Raw genomic sequence first — 15,572 nt, 5'->3', positions numbered from 1 at the left:
CGGGTCCCGAGGGGCCGTGGGAATAGCACGGAGTGACCTGACAGGCCACCCGGAGGGGTTGGCAGGTGGGGCAGCCGCGTGCCGGGTGGTGGCCATGTGCGCCTGCTGCGTCCGTGTGCTGAGGGAGGGCCCCTCAGGGCGCATGAGGGCTGCTGTGTGCTGCCCTCCCTTCCACGCTCCTGCGGTGTCTGCCGGTGGGGGGGGGGCGGCAGCGTGGGCAGCGGGCCGGCACGGCCTGTGTCGGGGCCCCGGAGACAGCCACGCCTCGGCCGCACGCCGGCACTTCCCGTGCAGACCATCGGGAGCGTGTGCGTGTCTGGGAGCGGAGCGGGGGCAGCGGCGTGTTCTGTAGGCGGGAAGCACACGACGGGGCGGACCCCTCCCGCCCCTGGGGCCCCCAGAGCGGGCGGAGCGCCCGAGCCTGGGAGGCGGGCTCAGCTGGGAGCTTCAGTGGATGGAGCGGGTGGGGCTTGCCCGAAAGCCCTTCCCTTCTCTCCTGCGCCCTCTTTCTAACCTGAGTGTCAGCCGCGCGTTCAGCTCCACAGAGCACTGGGTTGGCCAGAAGGCCCACGTGGTTTGTTTTGGTAAAGACAAGACGTGTTTTTACTTTTCACTGATGACCGTATTGGTTTGGGTATCTGGAGTACGTTGGCCGGTCCCCGTGTGGTGGAACACTATTTTTTCTCAAGAACGGCTCCACCGGATCGCTGTCCGCCGCAGCTGGTCTGCCCGGCCGGAGCTCCGCCCAGTGGGAAGTCTCCAGCGAGAGACTGCGCAAACCCCTTCCGGCACGTTCTGTCAGCCACGGCGCCTTCTCCACACAGCGCACACACCTTTTTTGTGTTTGTTGCGTTTCTGTGTTTCTTGAAATAGCAAAGCATAATATGCCGGATGTGTTTGGTGTTTTCTTCCAATTTCAATGTTACTACAGCGGCTACACAAAAATTCACCAAATTTGATGACTTATTTTCCTAAATGCACTGCTGATATGACAGCTGTTGCGATACAATCTAACGGAACTGTTTCAGATGGAATCTAGACGGTCAAGCAGCACCAGAGCCGTCCTGCGGGGAAACCACGTGGACCTTTTGGGCAGCCCAGGGAGAAGGGGAAGGACTCCTGCCACAGCCGGTGGCGTTTGGGCTCAGAGTCTTCACGCCTTTAAGCGGCAGCACACGTGCAGGCCTCTGCCGCTCACGTCCTAGGAAACAAACGCTGTGCCGCCGAGGGTGGGTGGTCTGCGGCGTCTTGGCCCGCCCCCCGCCCGCACTTGGGTCCTGTGGGGTGCCTCTCCTATGCCCGGAGCAGGAGGACGAGGGCCCTGGGGCGCCTCCCTTCAGCAGCGACCCCCTGTGCATGCGGCTCAGAGGGTCCGGCAGCCTGCCCTCCTCTTGTGCCGGTTTCCGGTCCTGTGACCTGCCGGCTTAGGCTCCCGTAGCGTGAGGTGCGGGCTCTAGCGCTCCCCCGTCGGGCGCTAGGAGTGGTGGTTGGTTCCAGGGCAGAAGCAGCTCCGTAACTCCCAGTCGGCCCCAGGACACGGGAGCAGCCTCCGTGTCCAGCCCTCTCCCTTCCCCGGGGGGCTTGGTTCTCGTGTGCACTTGCTCTTGGGGGGCTCTGGCCGTCGGTTGGACCCCCTGTTGTGCCTTGTGGGTCCTCGCAGTCCAGGGCGGCCCTGTGTTGCCAAGCCTGCTGCAGCCCAGGCTGCCGCTCGGCCGGGGCTCTGCTTCTCCCCGGGCACAGCCGAGCTCGTCCCATCCCTTGTCCTGGGGAGGGGCGGGGAACGGAGGCTCCTCGGTGCCAGCCCCGCCGTGGCTGTGGCCCCACGTTCCCGGGGGCTCCGTGGGAGGGCGGGACAAGGTCAGGCCTGTGGAATCCCCCTCGTCCGAAGGAAGGGAGGTCCCCCGGGCGTGAGGTCCCCAGGGGCATTCCTCTGGTCGAGTCCCTGGGTAGGAGGGGCTGGCCAGCCGGCAGGAGGCCAGTCCCCACAGTACAGCTTGCGTCCGGGGCCGGTGCTCGGCTGCTGCCTCGGCCGGGTCGGGGGTGCGGTCTTAGTCGGAGCGGGAGGCGGCGGGCCACCGCACCCGGGTCTGAGGGCAGCCCCGTGTGCCGCCAGCAGCCGGTAGAGGCCTGATTTCTCCGCCTCCTCCCGGAGTTGGGTGCCTTCGGCTGCTGGGGGCCGAACAGTGAGGGCCGAGGCTTTGGGAGAACGGCGAGCTGTGGGCTGTGGGGCCGGGGTGTCATCCCCGCATCCCTGAGGGGGCTCTTCCTCCCAGTTGTGGTGTTGGGAGCCCGCTCCGCTGTTCAGGCTGAGCCCCCCAGGACTGACCGGAGGCTCCCGGGGGCCGGCTTGTTCGGTGCAGCCCGTGGCGTGCACCGTGCGGGGCCCTGCTTTCTGAGGCCCGCGGGCGTGGGCGGGGCCCGGCTGCAGGGCTGGAGGACTCCTGCGTTGGAGGGTGCGTGTGTGAGCGTGGGGTGGGGGGTGGGGTGCGGTGTGGGCGAGCAGGTGTGTGAGGAGTCGTCCAGCTGTGGCTGCGCAGGCGTCAGCACCCGGGACGGCAGCCGGGGCCCGAGAGCAGTTGCTTTGGACCAGGCGCCCCAGGGTGCGGCCCTGCGGCCGTCCTGCGGACGGTGCGTGTCCCGCCGAGCGGGGTTTGGGTGCTGGTGTTCACGCCTGTGACTTCCCACCGCAGAGAGTTAGAGGAAGCCCGTCGAGCCGTGGCCTCTCGCACACCTCAGTCACGTGTCGGGTTTTGTGCACAGCAGGCCCTCTGACTCGTGTGTGCACGCCCGGTGAGGGTTCGACCCCCAGCTCGGCCTCCGGTTGGCGGTGGCCCCTCACTGGCCCGCCCCTCAGTGCCTTGGGAGTCTGTGTGTGGGCTGCCCCTGGGTGGGCGCCAGCGACCGCAGAGCAGGGACGGGGGCTGAGCACAGGCGGTGGGCAGCCTGCGCCTGCGAGGGGGTCCCCTGGGAGGAGGGCGGGAGGGGGCTGAGCGTGAGAGTGGGTGAGGGTGGGGACTGGGGTGGTCCGGGCCTCCTGTGCATGGCCAGGCACACGGGTGCCTGCGGCACCCTGGGGCTGAGGCTGCCTTTGAGTAGGGGGTGGGCTGGAGGTGGCCAGTGGGGGGACCTGGCTGTGTGGTGGGAGAGCCCAGTGGGGGTGGGGAGCGGCCACTCGGCGGGAGGGGCTCTGCAGGCCACCTGGCCGGGACCAGGGCGGACCCTGCAGGTGCCGCCGTGGGCCCTTCTGGTGGGGAGGTCAGGAGAGGTGTCCGTGGGGCCCCGTGGGGCGGGCTGGGGGAGGGAGGAGAGGCCGCAGCGGAGCTGCCGCCCCGTGGGGCCCGTCAGGGCCCGGGGCGCGTGGGCTGGAGGGCCTGTGCAAGCAGGACCCCGCACGCCCTCCCGTCCGCGTGCACGGTGCCCCTGGGCGCCTCGTGCCCGTCAGTGCCGCGCGTCTGCTGGTGACTCGGAGCGGCGGCGGTGGGAAGGGTTTCCTCACCGGAGAACGTGTCGCTGTGTCGCTGTGGCTCGGGGTTCGGTGCGCCTTGTCGGCGCCCCCTGGTGTCCGGGTCCGGTGGGCGAGGGTGCCCCGGCAGCCCCTGTGTATGAGGAGTGGCGTCTCCTGTGACAACGCTTGGCCCCTCGCTGCCTGGTCACCGCTGAGGCGGGGCCCCGACGGGTGTGGAGTGGCCCCTGAGGGTGGGGAGCCTGGCCCTGGCTGTGGGGGAGCGTCGGCGGCTCCCCGCAGTCCGGGTCCTCCCGGGCTCCGAGGTCCCGTGGACCGACAGGTGGTGCAGGTTTTCATGTTCACAGTGAACTCGGGGCTCAGGTGGGATCGAGACACCTTTTGGGTGGTTTGGGGTGTTCCCAGGTTCAGTGCAACAAACACCACCCGGACAGCAGACGTCACTCGGGGTCGTGTGAGCGGTGGCCGTGGGCTGTGGGTCCTGCTCCCAGAGAAGCCCAGTGCGCGGCCCGGCCCCGCCCCACGGGGCCTGCCCCCCAGGCCCGCGGCCAGCAGGGCAGCCTCCTGGGCGCCGGCCAGAGCTCCGCCCCACGGCTCCTTCAGACAGCTCGTTTTCATGTCAGAAATTCTAACAGCCCTTTAAAAAGAGATTAAAATAGTTTTCTTCTAAAGGCTGCATTTATTTTTAAAGTCAGACTTGAAAAAAGAGCCTAAGTTGTAGCGTTTCAGAACGTGGCGTAGAAAACTGTGTTCTGAGAACCGAGTGGGCGGTCTCTCCTGCTTCCCCTAAAACCGGTCGCAGCCGCTCGCACGGCACTGCCTGCTGTGGGCGCCGGCTTGGGGAACCTGGGTCAGGAGCCAGGGGTCGGTGCTGCTGCCGCCGTGCGCTGAGCTCTGGCCGCGGCCAGGCAGCGGGGGGGCGCCTGGTTAGACACTTAGGTGTGTGCGCCCCCCCCCCCCCCAGGTAAGTGGGCTGTGGGCCGCAGCGGGCGTCACGCCCTCGAGTGGCGAGCCTCACGTCGGCGAGTGGGGGTGCCCCCGCGGCCGGCGCCCGGGACCCGCCGGCCCTCGGCGCCCACAGACTTGGTGTGTGATGCTGTGTTTCCTTGACTGAGTTCGTGTTTTGGTGGAGTTCACATTTGTAGTAAGTTTTATAGTAGACTTTATCGTTACCAGTTTTCAAAAATCACTTTATTTATAATTTTTTCAGGAGATAAATCTCCCCCTAAACTTGAACCATCAGATGCATTACCTCTTCCTTCAAACTCGGAGACTAATTCAGAGCCACCAACCCTCAGACCAGTAGAACTCAACCCAGAGCAGAGTAAACTTTTCAAAAGAGTCACATTTGGTGACGAGTCACGTAGCGCCTGCCCTCAGAGCGCACTGGTGCTCGGACACCCGGCAGAGCCCTCCCTCGCCTGTAGTGGCGATGCGCCGGCGGCGGCGGCCTCCGCGGTGGCGGAGCCAGCAAGCGGTGTAAACAGACGCACTTCTGTTCTCTTCTGCAAATCGAAAAGTGTAAGCCCCCCAAAGTCTGCCAAGAACACTGAAACCCAGCCAACTTCTCCTCAGCTAGGGACCAAAACCTTTTTGTCTGTAGTCCTTCCGAGGTTGGAGACTCTTCTGCAGCCAAGAAAAAGGTCGCGGAGCACCTGCGGCGACGCCGAGGTGGAGGAGGGGTCCCCGGGAAAGCGCCTGGACACAGGTAAATGCCGCCTCGCCGCGCCTCCTCTCCCCGGGGTCCGAGGGTGCGGTCGTCGGGGGGGCTGCCCCGCGACGGTCTCGGTGCGGCGTGCACACCCGGTTCGCTTGGTTTCCAGGCGCGAAGACGGCTCGTCGTCTTTGGAGAGCCCTCCCTCGCGGGTCTGAGGGGCGCGGTCTCGGGGTGGCCGCTGCCTCGGTGGACGTGGGGTGGGCGGTCCCGCTCGTCCTTCCCCCGAGTCCATGCACAGCCCGGGGGGCGGGGGGGGGCCTGGAGTCGCTCACGTGGCGAGCGGGCGCGCGCAGACACTCGCGGGGTGGGGGGCAGGCGGGGTCTGGCTCTCGGAGCCCGCGGAGGGGCGTGCGATGGGTCTGGCCCGCGGCGAGCGGGGCACTGTCTTCCTGAGGAGGGCGGGGGCCCCGGGCCTGGGAGCCGCTCGGACTTGCTGGCGCTCTGCCGCCGTCCTGGGTGGCTTTGTTAGTGCGTGGGTTACTGTTCGCTGCCGGGACGGCGCGTGGAAGTGTTTCCCGCTCACTAGTGAGCTCTCGTAGCCTGAGCTGGTCTGAGTGGCCGACGGCGTCTCCGCGGGGCCCCAGGGGCCGAGCGGGAAGGGGCGCGTTAGGTGGGGCCGTCTGGGTCTCGGGGCCCGCCGCCCTGCTGGGGGTCGGAGCGTGCTTGTCCCGTGGGCTCTCGGGCCAGAGCCCGCTCCGTGTTCCCCGCTGGTCCGCCTGCCACGCCCCGACCCGGGTGTCTTTCCGTGTGGCCGCCCTCGGCACAGCCGTGAGGAAGCGAGGCTGCGTGGCGGGAGCGTGTCTGTCCCGTCGCGCCGGCAGGGGTGGGGGGAGGGCTCCACGCGGAGGGGACGGCGGTGCCGGCGGGCGCCCGGCGTACAGCTGGTCCCTGTCGTCGCTGGAGTGACTCGCCGAGGGGCCGCGGGGCGGTCACCTCACCGGGCGGGACTCGCCCGCACGCGGCTGGTCCGCAGACGCCGTCTGCCGCGCCCCCTCGTGACCTGACGGCTGAGGTCGAGGCGGCGTTCTCGACGCGCGGGAACCGTCGAGTCCGAGAGGCCCAGAGCCCCTCCTGTGCTCCGCGGGACGCGGCGGGCGGGTGTGCGTGCGGCTCACCGCGGGCTCGGGCCTTCCCCTCGCCGCGGCCTGTCCTAGGCAGCCGCGTGCCGCCTGCTCCACGGGTTCCGAGTCGGCCCGCAGTTGGCGTGTGGGGGGAGGCCCCGCGGGTTGTGGGCCGGGGGCCCCGCTGAGGAGCTGGTGTTCCCTCAGCGGCCTTCCCCTGACCCTCCGGGCTCCACTCGAGCCTTGGACCGTCGGCGGGGTCCCAGCCCGGCCGGCGTGGCTGACGGGGGAGCGCCTGGCGTCCCTGGTGGAAAAGGCCACGTGCCCTCCTCCTGCCCGTCCGCATCCGAGTGGAATGCCAGCCCACGGCGTCGGTGGACTCGGAGGAGCGTCTGCGTGCGGCGGCCGTGGCTGAAACGCGGGTCTCTGCTTTCTTGTTCCAGAGTGGCCGTAGCGTCAGTGGGCGCACGGGGAGGCCGCCCACTCCCGCGTGGCCGGGAGCCTCAGTGGCTCGCGGGCAGAGCACTGCCGACCTTGCCCGCCCACCCGGGCCCCGGCTCTGCGCCCCTGGACCTCGTGCTCTGAGCTGCAGCCTCGCAGTCTGGACTTGAACCGTGGACGCTCCGGGCCCTGGACTGCCATCCCCTCGGGTGGCCGAGTGCTCGCCGGCCTTTCGGGGGGTTCTCTGGTCCCCGCCGTGCTGCAGGGCTCCCGGGTCCGAGGGGACGTGGTGCGCCTGCTCCGGGTCGCCGGCCCGGGGTCCCAGCGGGAGTGCCCGCGGGGAGGTGGGTGCCGCCTCGCGGCCTTGCGGGGACCACGCACCCCACTGCGTCCGGGGCCGCGCCCGCAGAGCCGCGCTGGGCCCTAGCGCCTGTCCTCGGTGACCGCGCACGTTCCCAGCGGAGACCCGCCGGCCGGAACCTCTGTGCTCCTGCCCCCCCCCCTCCTCCTCCCCCTCGCGTCCTCGCCGCCCGTTCCCGCCGCGCGCGTGGTGGGGCGTGTGCCGGGAGGGCCTCCCCTGCGCCCTCGGCCGTGCAGGGCGGGGCCCGTCTGTCGCCGTCCTCAGTCAGACTGGGCGGCCTCCCTGCTGGTCCCCGGGTCCCGTCCTCACTGCCCACTCGCTGGCGGGCCCGCCCTGGACGGGAGTGCTGCCCGGGGCCGTGTGGGGACGCGGACGGCTGCGCCTCGGGTTTCACGGGGTTCTCTGGGTGCCGTCGGGAGCATCCGTCCGGCCGCCTCCGGACCAGCACCAGCCCGTGGAGACCTGTCCCTCTGAGAGTCTCAGAGCTGGGGCCCCGGAGGGCCTGCCTGGCAGCGGCTCAGTGGGCCGGCGGCCGCCAAGGCCCCACCCGTGGACCGGCGTGAGCCTCGGTCAGCCGAGCGGCTCAGAGCGGCTCCCACGTCCCCAGAGGACTCACTGGGAGTTCCCTCGGCCGGCCCAGAACGGGCCGGACGCGCCCGCGTGCTCCACAGGACTCAGAGGCCCTCGGCCGTCAGCACCTGGGCCCAGGGGCCCTCCTCGCCGCCACCCCGTCCAGTTCCCTCTCCTCCTCCACCCGGCCGGCCCCGAGGGGCGGCCACAGGGGCGGGTCTGTGCCTCTGGCCACTGCCAGGGCAGGAGAGCCCAGCGAGGGCGGCCTGGGCTTGGCCAGGCCTTTGGGGGCAGAGGAGGCCTCGCCTTTGCTTTCGTCTCTGACGAAGTCTTCGGGCCCCCAGAGGGCCTGGGCGGGCGTGGCGGCCTCGGTGCTGCGGGGGGTGGGGCTGCCGTGCTGGGGGACGTGGGCCCGTCTGCTGGGGGCCCATCTCACGCTCTCGGCGCCCTGACCCGACCCGAACGCAGACACCCTTCCTGCCACTGGGCCCTGCGGGTCGCGCGGGTGGGGCCCTGGCGGAGGGGCGCCTGCCTCTCCAGGGGGCTCTCGGCCCACCTCTCCGCAGGCCCGCGGGCCAGCCCGGCCGGGGTCCGTTCACGTCCTCGAGGGGCCCCAGGCTGCAGCTCGTGGGCGGGGCTCGCACAGGGAGTGCAGTGGGGGGACGTGATGGGGCCGGTGCTGGGGGCACTTCCCACGAGACACGGGAGAGCTGCATGGGGGCTGCTTGCCACCCTCGGTGTGTCCTCCCTGCTCCCAGAGAACCGGGAGGGAGACGTGGTCACCCCCATCGCCTAGGGTGAGGCCCCCTGTGTCTCAGTCCCAAACCCTTCGTGTCCCCCGGGAGCCTGGCTGTAGGCTGCTGACCCCAAGCACGTCACCTGCTGGTGGGTGTCAGAAGCGTGGCCTTGCTCTGTGGTTTGGTGCTGGGTCTCCTTTGCCCCGGACTCCTCTGCTCCGCTCCGCTCCGGTGCTGCGAGGGGCCGCCCTGCCCGGGAGAGGTCAGGTGGGGGGGGTGCCTGCCTCTCCTCGTCTTCCCCCCAGGCCCCCGCTCTAGCTGCTCCCAAGGGCTTCCGCGCCCCTGTCCCGGGCGGACAGACCCGCCCGTCACTCCTGTGCGGAGGCTTTCTGGTGCAGACCCAGCCTGCCTCTGCTCCGCCTGGGGAGGCGGTGCCACTCCGCTGGAGGGAGCCGCGCCGTCGCGGTGGAGGCCCCGGGGCGCCGCACGCGGTGTGCGGCCGTGCGCTGCGCTGCACGCTGTGGAGAGGCGCGTGGCGGCTCGTGTCCTCGGTGCCGGGCTTCGTCACAGGGCGCGCCTGGGCCGGGTTCAGGTCCGGGGCCACCCGGGTCTTCTCCCGAGGGCGTAGGCAGGCAGGGGCCTTGCAGCCTTGCTGGGGCTGGGTGGGCCTGCGCGTGCCCCGGTGACTGGGGCCCCTTCTCTCAGACCTGGCCTCGCACCCAGGGTGCCGTCTGTCTGTCCGTCCGTCTGTCTGGGTGGGCTGTCCTGGCTCGGCGGGCCGAGGAGAGGGCCGCCCTGCTCCTGGGGGTCCCGGTGGCCTGGCGGCACCTTCTGCGCCCCCTGGGAACGGCCATCCCCTGGCTGTGCTCCCCCTCCCCCTCCTGGGATAAGGGTGGCACGGTGCCGGCTGTGTCCCGTGCATCAGCTCGGCCGTCTTTTCCAGCGTGGCTTGGTCGCTGCTCACAGACGTTCGGTTACAACATGAGCATCGCACCCTGGCAGTGTGTGTTGCTGCTCATAAATGTTAGTTTTAAACTAGAAGTAGTGGTGAGTTCTTTCTGGCAGTGCCCGTGGCGTGGAGTCCGGCGGCGGAGCCCGGTGTCTGCGTGGGAGAACGCGCCTCCTCCGCTCCCTTGGTGGGCCGCAGCTGCGCCCCCGGGCCGCGCCCACGGCTGGAGCTGCGCCGAGCGCTGGCCGTCCCTGTCCCTGAAGCCCGAGGCACCGTCCCCGGGAAGACACGGAGGAGCACACAGGCAGCAGAACGCGTCACGTGACCGTGTCGGCGGCATCCCGGTGCGCGCGGAAACCAGGCTCACGCTGCACCGTGGTGTGTGACGCGTTCAGTAGCGTCGTGTCTGAGAACAGTGCGTGCGCCCTAACTAAGAAACGCTTTGTTGCAAAAAATGTTGACGTCGTCTGAGCAAGCTGCCGGCTAGGGGGGGTGCCCCGGGGTGGGGGGTGGCTGTGCCGTTCTCACAGTGCGACGGCGGTGACTGTCCCGCGTCCCCGGCCTCCTCCTCCTCTCCGGAGTAGTCTCCCCACGGCAGGGGCGGCAGCCACAGAGCCTCGAGCCAGTCCTCAAACCGCGCTGCTGCCTGGTCCCCTGCGCTGGTGCGACCTTCTGACCCTTCGATGTCAGGGTTCTGACCCTTCGATGTCAGGGTTCTGACCCTTCGATGTCAGGGCACCGTCTCCACAGCGTCTCCGCCGGGAGGGGACTCCATGTCGAGCAGCCACTCCCTGCTCCCCTGTGAGCACCTCCTCCTCCTCCGCTCACGTCTGTCACAAGACCGTAGCGATCCGGGCCCGTCTTCGGGCGCCACTCCCAGCTGCAGCGCTCCTGCTGCTTTCTTTCTCTGCGTCCCGAGCTCCTCCCCACTGAAGTCGCGACCCCTCAAAGCCAGCCCAGGCCGCTGGAATCACCTCCTTCCAAACTCTCGTTACCGTTTCGACCGCTTCCCACGAATCACTCACGGTCTTGATGGCACCTAGAACGGTGAGTGCTTTTCCATCCGAGGAATCACTGCGGCAGCTAAGGTTTACGAAATGTAGTTCTTAAACGATAAGACCTGAAAGTCAGAGTGAGTCCGGGATCCGCAAGCTACGGAAAGGCAGCAAGCAGCGTTCCTCCTGTCCGTCTCCGTGAGAGAGCCCTGGGGTGACCAGGTGCGCCATGCGAGACCGTGCTGTCTGGGAGGAGCCCTCTCAGCGGCATCGCAGTGGACCTTCTGGACACCTCGCTGCGGCTCCCTGCCTGGTGCTCGCTGCCTCGCGGGCACGTGCCTGTTGCGGAGACGGCTCCCCCCCCCCCCCCCCCCCCCCCGAGCCTCATCTGCCAGCCTCAGGCGTTCCTCCCATGGCCTCCCTGCCTCCCAGCCTTCCCAGAACGGGGGAGAGTGGGGCCTTGCTCTGGAGTGGGCTCCGGCTCAAGGGAACGTCGTGTCTGCTTTGACCTTCCGCCGGACCGCCCTCCCTCTCAGCAGTGCGGCTGTTCCGCCTTCTGGTCACTCGTGTGGTCACTGCAGTAGCACTTCTGGTTTCCTTCGAGAACCTCTCCTCGGCTCTCACGACTTGGCTGTTTGCTGCAGGAGGGGGCCTGGCTTCGGTCTTATCTCGGCTTCACCCTCGCCTTCCTCACTGGACCGTCATCCCTAGCTTCCGATCTAAAGTGAGAACCGTGCGATTCCCTTCCACTTGACCGCTAGAGGCCGAGGTGGGGGTGTTCGCTGGCCTGGTTTCAATACTGTTATGTCCCCGGGGACAGGCAGGCCCGCCGTGAGGGAGAGGCGGGGGGGGGGGGCCGGTGGGTCAGTGGGGCAGTGAGAACGCGTCACATTTACCCCCCAAGTTCGCTATCTTCTGTGGGTGCAGTTTGGGGAGCCCCAAGGCAGTTAGAGTAGTAACGTCAACCAAGGCCACCGGTCACAGGTCACCGTGACAGTGAGAGAGCAGGGACAAGGGTTGAGACCCTGGGAGAAGGACCCTGGGCACAGGCGGTTGGGACAGTGGTGCCGAGAGGGTCCTCGGCCCCGGGCTGCACAGCCCTTCAGCGCGTGCGCACGCGGGGTCCGCCCGGCGTGGTCGGGCGGGGTGGCCAGTGACCTGACCACCTGCTGTGACGCTTTTGAAAAACGGACTTTTAAATAAGCGTGAAGGGGATTCTTTTTTGAATGAGGAAACAGCAGGCACAGTTCTTCAGGAGTCGCGCGGGAGGGGGCGGGTCTAGGCCCCGGCGGTGGCCGCGGCCGAGTGTGACGGGCCGGCCCCGCTGTCCTCCGGGCTGGTGCTGGGGGCCCGCCTGGCCGGGCGCTGCTCCTGGTCACCGACGCGAGGCAGGCTCTCGGGGAGGGCGGTCAGGGGCTCGGTTCTGAGGTCGGCCTGGACCGCAGCCCTGGCTTCTGGGGGACCGAGGCGGAGCGCTGGCCTGGCCCTCGGCCCACCCCCCGACCCCCCAAGGTGGGCCGGCACCCGTGGTCTGTGGTGGCGTGTTCCAGAGTGGCGTTGAAGCTCGCGAGTCCCTCCCCGCGGGGAGGAGGTTTTTCCTGGACCTTGCGTTCCCGTCGGGAGCTCCGCGCGGGAAGCCGCTCTGGGTGGCCGCGCTCCTCGGGGAGGGGCCTCGTGCGGACGTGGCTGGTCCCGGCGTGCGCAGGCTGGCCGCGTGCGGCTCCGTCCACCCGGGACCCAGCAGCTGTGCCCTGTGTTTGCCTTTGTGGAGACCGTTGGACACGGGTCCTCCCGGAGACGACGGGTTCTCCGACCGGGTTTGACTGAACCCCGCGGCGAGGGCCGCCCCAGTGTCTTGGCGCCAGCGCGGCGTCTCCTGCGTCGTGCGCGCCGTGCTGGGGGCGGGGCTGGGGCGGGAGGACCGCGATGCGCACGCGTGCACGGGCCGTGGCGGGGAGCTCAGCGCCCGTGTCTCTCGCAGGTCTCACCAACGGCTTCGGGGGCGTGAGGAGCGAGCAGGAGCCGGAGCCGGAGCCGGAGCCGGGCGGCGGGCCCGCGAGGAGAGCCGCGCCGCGGCGCCGCTGCGCCTCCGAGTCCAGCATCTGCTCCAGCAGCAGCCCGCTGTGCGGCGCCAGGTGGGCCCCGCCCCCCGCCCTGCGGGTGTCGTGGGCGTGTGGGACACGCCCGTCTCCTGGGACTTCCCTGGAAATGGGGAGTCACAACCGCACGGGAATACCGTTTTTAGACCCGTAGTTGATGTGTAATTTGTCTTTTTCTCACGAAGGCTTGCCTTTGTGGAAACGGTGGTGAGCCGCGCCCTGGCTCCCTGGCTCCCTGCCTCGGGGAGGCCGCCGAGTGCCCGGGGCCCCGCGTGTCCCTGGTTGGTGGGCGCGGACTGCCCCCGGTGGGCCGCGGCGGGACTGCAGGCTGCGGCCAGGGCCGCCCTCTGACGCCGCTCTGCTTCTCCTCCGGCAGCTTTAACGCCCCCAAGTGCGGCCGCGGCAAGCCGGCCCTGGTGCGCAGGCACACGCTGGAGGACCGCAGCGAGCTGATCTCCTGCATTGAGAACGGGAACTATGCCAAGGCGGCCAGGATCGCGGCTGGTGAGTGCGTGGGGGCCCCGTGGACGCCGTGTCGTCCTTGCACCTCGGGGGGGACTCGGTGGCTGTGCCCCGGCCGCCCTCCTGGGGGCGGGGGGCTGGCTGCAGCGCAGAGGAGGGAGGCCGGGGTGCTGGGCCGTGGACGGGTCTGCAGGCCGGGTCCGTGCAGCTAGCCCCGGCCGCCGTGGCGGGGGAGGAGGTTTTGTCTGGCAGCCTGTGTGGTGCGGAGCGCTGAGCTCCCACTGGTTTCTGGGCGTGAGACGCCGTGGAGGCTGCTGGCTTTGGTTTAGGCCAACCTGAGATTTGCAGCCGCCGAGAGATGGCAAGCAGGCACGGGGCGGGGAGTGTTCCCTAGCTCTCAGCACCTGGGGGAGGCCCTGAGTGTGGGGGGCATGGCCAAGCTGTCCAGTTGGGGTGGAGTCTGGGTTGGATGTGGGGCGAGGCTTGGGAGGCACAGCCAGGAGGGGCCTGAGCAGCAGCCGGGCTGTATGGAGAGGAGGCTGGGCACGGGGAGGGACCTCGGTTGCCCGGGTGTGTGCGTGGGCTTCCAGGGGGTTCTGAGAGGCGAGGCTCCCTGCTGGCCAGGTGTGAGGAGGGGTGAGGAGGGCAGAGCAGGTGGGGGGCCAGGGCTGTGGTCTTGGATTTGGGGTGTCGGTTGTGGAGATGCACTGGGGCCCATTGGAGGTTGGCGCCGGGGCGGAGGTGCGAGAGAGGCCGGGCCCCGGAGGGGCAGTGGTGGGGAACCTGGAGGTTGGAGGCCCTTGGGCGGGGGCAGGGTACGAGGAAGCCTGGGCGGGGCTGCAGGGGACCCGGCGAGGGAGGGTGCAAGGACCTCAGCCGCCCTCAGGCCCGGGGTAGAGGGTGCACTGCGGCCCTCCTGTTCGGGGAGTGGGGGCTGCTGCCTGGCGGTGAGTGTGCCCTCCGGGGCGGCCTCACGCGTGCCGGGTGCCCCGCTGCCCTCCAGGTGACTCACTGCTCTGTCCACCCTCCTTCCGCAGAAGTGGGGCAGAGCAGCATGTGGATCTCGACGGATGCTGCCGCCTCTGCCCTCGAGCCTCTCAAAGTGGTGTGGGCCAAGTGCAGCGGCTACCCCTCGTACCCCGCCCTGGTGAGTGCTGGCGCGGGGGGCGGGGCAGGGGCGGTGCCCCGCGTGCGCCCGGCCCGCAGCCGGGGGTCCTGGGAGCTGCTGCCGAGAGACCCGCACGTGGGGGGTCGGTGTGGGAGAGCTCCTGCCGGGGCTGCGCTCAGGTGGGACCGCCCGCGCCCTCTCTCCCTCGGCAGATCATCGACCCCAAGATGCCGCGGGTGCCCGGCCACCACAACGGGGTCACCATCCCGGCCCCGCCGCTGGACGTGCTGAAGATAGGCGAGCACATGCAGACCAGGGCTGGCGAGAAGCTGTTCCTGGTCCTCTTCTTCGACAACAAGCGGAGCTGGTGAGTGTGCGCGGGCGGGGCCGGGCCTCCCGGGGGTGGGAACCGGCACCAAATCGGCCGGGTCTCCGCCTGGCAGCTCAGGAGAGGAGGGGCCCCCTGGTTTCGGGCTTGCAGAGGTGCGGCGGGCGGGCCGGGCCGGGCCGTGCGTCTGCCCCGCTGTCCCCAGGCCGGCCAGGGCCACCTCTCCGCCGCCCCGGGCCCCACAGAGCCCCGTGTCCCCGGGGGTGGGGGCCGTCGGGCCGGGACGTGGGCGCGAGCGGGCAGCTGCGCGGGCGACCTCACTGTTACCATCCCCCTCTCCCCGACAGGCAGTGGCTCCCCAAGTCCAAGATGGTGCCCCTGGGCATCGACGAGACGATAGACAAGCTGAAGATGATGGAGGGCCGGAACTCCAGCATCCGGAAGGCCGTGCGGGTCGCCTTCGACCGGGCCATGAGCCACCTGAGCCGCGTGCACGGGGAGCCGGCCAGCGACCTCAGCGACATCGACTGAGGCCGCCCCGCCCCGCCCTGCCCCGCCCAGTGGGCAGCTGGGCGTGCCGCCCTGCGCCCGCCCTGACTGCGCCCGCCCCGAGGTCTAGGTGCAGCGGAGTGCTCGCTCCCGGCCCGGGCGAGGGGGCTCGCGTCCGGGCTCTCTGTGAGGCCGCCCGCCTGCGCCCCCTGCTGGCGGCGCCTCCTGCTGCTGGCGGCGTGGCCCCCGGGCGGGACGGGTCTCGGCAGAGGGCGCGCCCGCATCCCTTTCTTCGATCCATAGCTTTTTTTTTAAAGACTTTTGAATGTTTAATAATTTTGTAAATCACACTCTTTGCACAGAGTACCAGTTATTTAATAAGATGGGATGTAAATTTACAGTGATAAATGTGTATTTTAAGAGAGAAAACGCATTATTTTGATGGTACTTTGTGGAAAGGGGGATAAACTCCTGCCGTGCCCACCGCCTGCAGACCACCAAAAACACTCCGCTCACCCCCGGGCGGGCGGTCCCCCGGCCCCGGCCCCCTCCGCCTGCCGCGCCCCGCCGCCTCCGGGTGCCCCCACGCGGGTTATTTATTGTAGAAAGTGTATTCATGTGCTTTATAATGAAAAATAAATTTGCGAAAGTATATTGATATGCATTTTTATACAGGCACATAAGCAGCGGCCTGCCGGGGGGCGGGCTGCGTTGGTGGTTGTGGGGACGACGGGCGTGTTCTTCGGTTTTGTAACTCGTGCTCCTGTTTACACGGAGGGCCTTTCTGTGACT

The 15,572-nt window shown here is 69.1% G+C and overlaps 1 protein-coding gene across 7 annotated transcripts in view; it reads left to right on the top strand.

Moving 5' to 3' along the window:
- The window catches only part of BRD1 (bromodomain containing 1), a 35,452-nt gene extending 20,586 nt beyond the window's left edge, over positions 1-14,866 (top strand). For 2 of the 7 annotated variants that reach the window (XM_036019757.1, XM_036019758.1), the window contains exons 8-13: positions 4,674-5,171; positions 12,276-12,429; positions 12,767-12,897; positions 13,893-14,002; positions 14,176-14,330; positions 14,639-14,866. In XM_036019757.1, coding sequence (XP_035875650.1) covers positions 4,674-5,171; positions 12,276-12,429; positions 12,767-12,897; positions 13,893-14,002; positions 14,176-14,330; positions 14,639-14,822 — 1,232 coding nt within the window. In that variant the 3' untranslated portion in view covers positions 14,823-14,866. Of the gene's footprint in view, positions 1-4,673; positions 5,172-12,275; positions 12,430-12,766; positions 12,898-13,892; positions 14,003-14,175; positions 14,331-14,638 lie in introns of those variants that run through there. The other 5 variants (XM_028533022.2, XM_028533024.2, XM_036019759.1 and 2 more) reach the window with 5 other exon arrangements.
- Positions 14,867-15,572: the final 706 nt, after the last annotated feature.

Source organism: Phyllostomus discolor, chromosome 2 (assembly GCF_004126475.2).
Source record: "Phyllostomus discolor isolate MPI-MPIP mPhyDis1 chromosome 2, mPhyDis1.pri.v3, whole genome shotgun sequence".
Taxonomy (NCBI): Eukaryota; Metazoa; Chordata; class Mammalia; order Chiroptera; family Phyllostomidae; genus Phyllostomus; species Phyllostomus discolor.
Note: the sequence above shows the minus strand (reverse complement) of the source record. Positions and strands in the feature narration are given on the sequence as shown.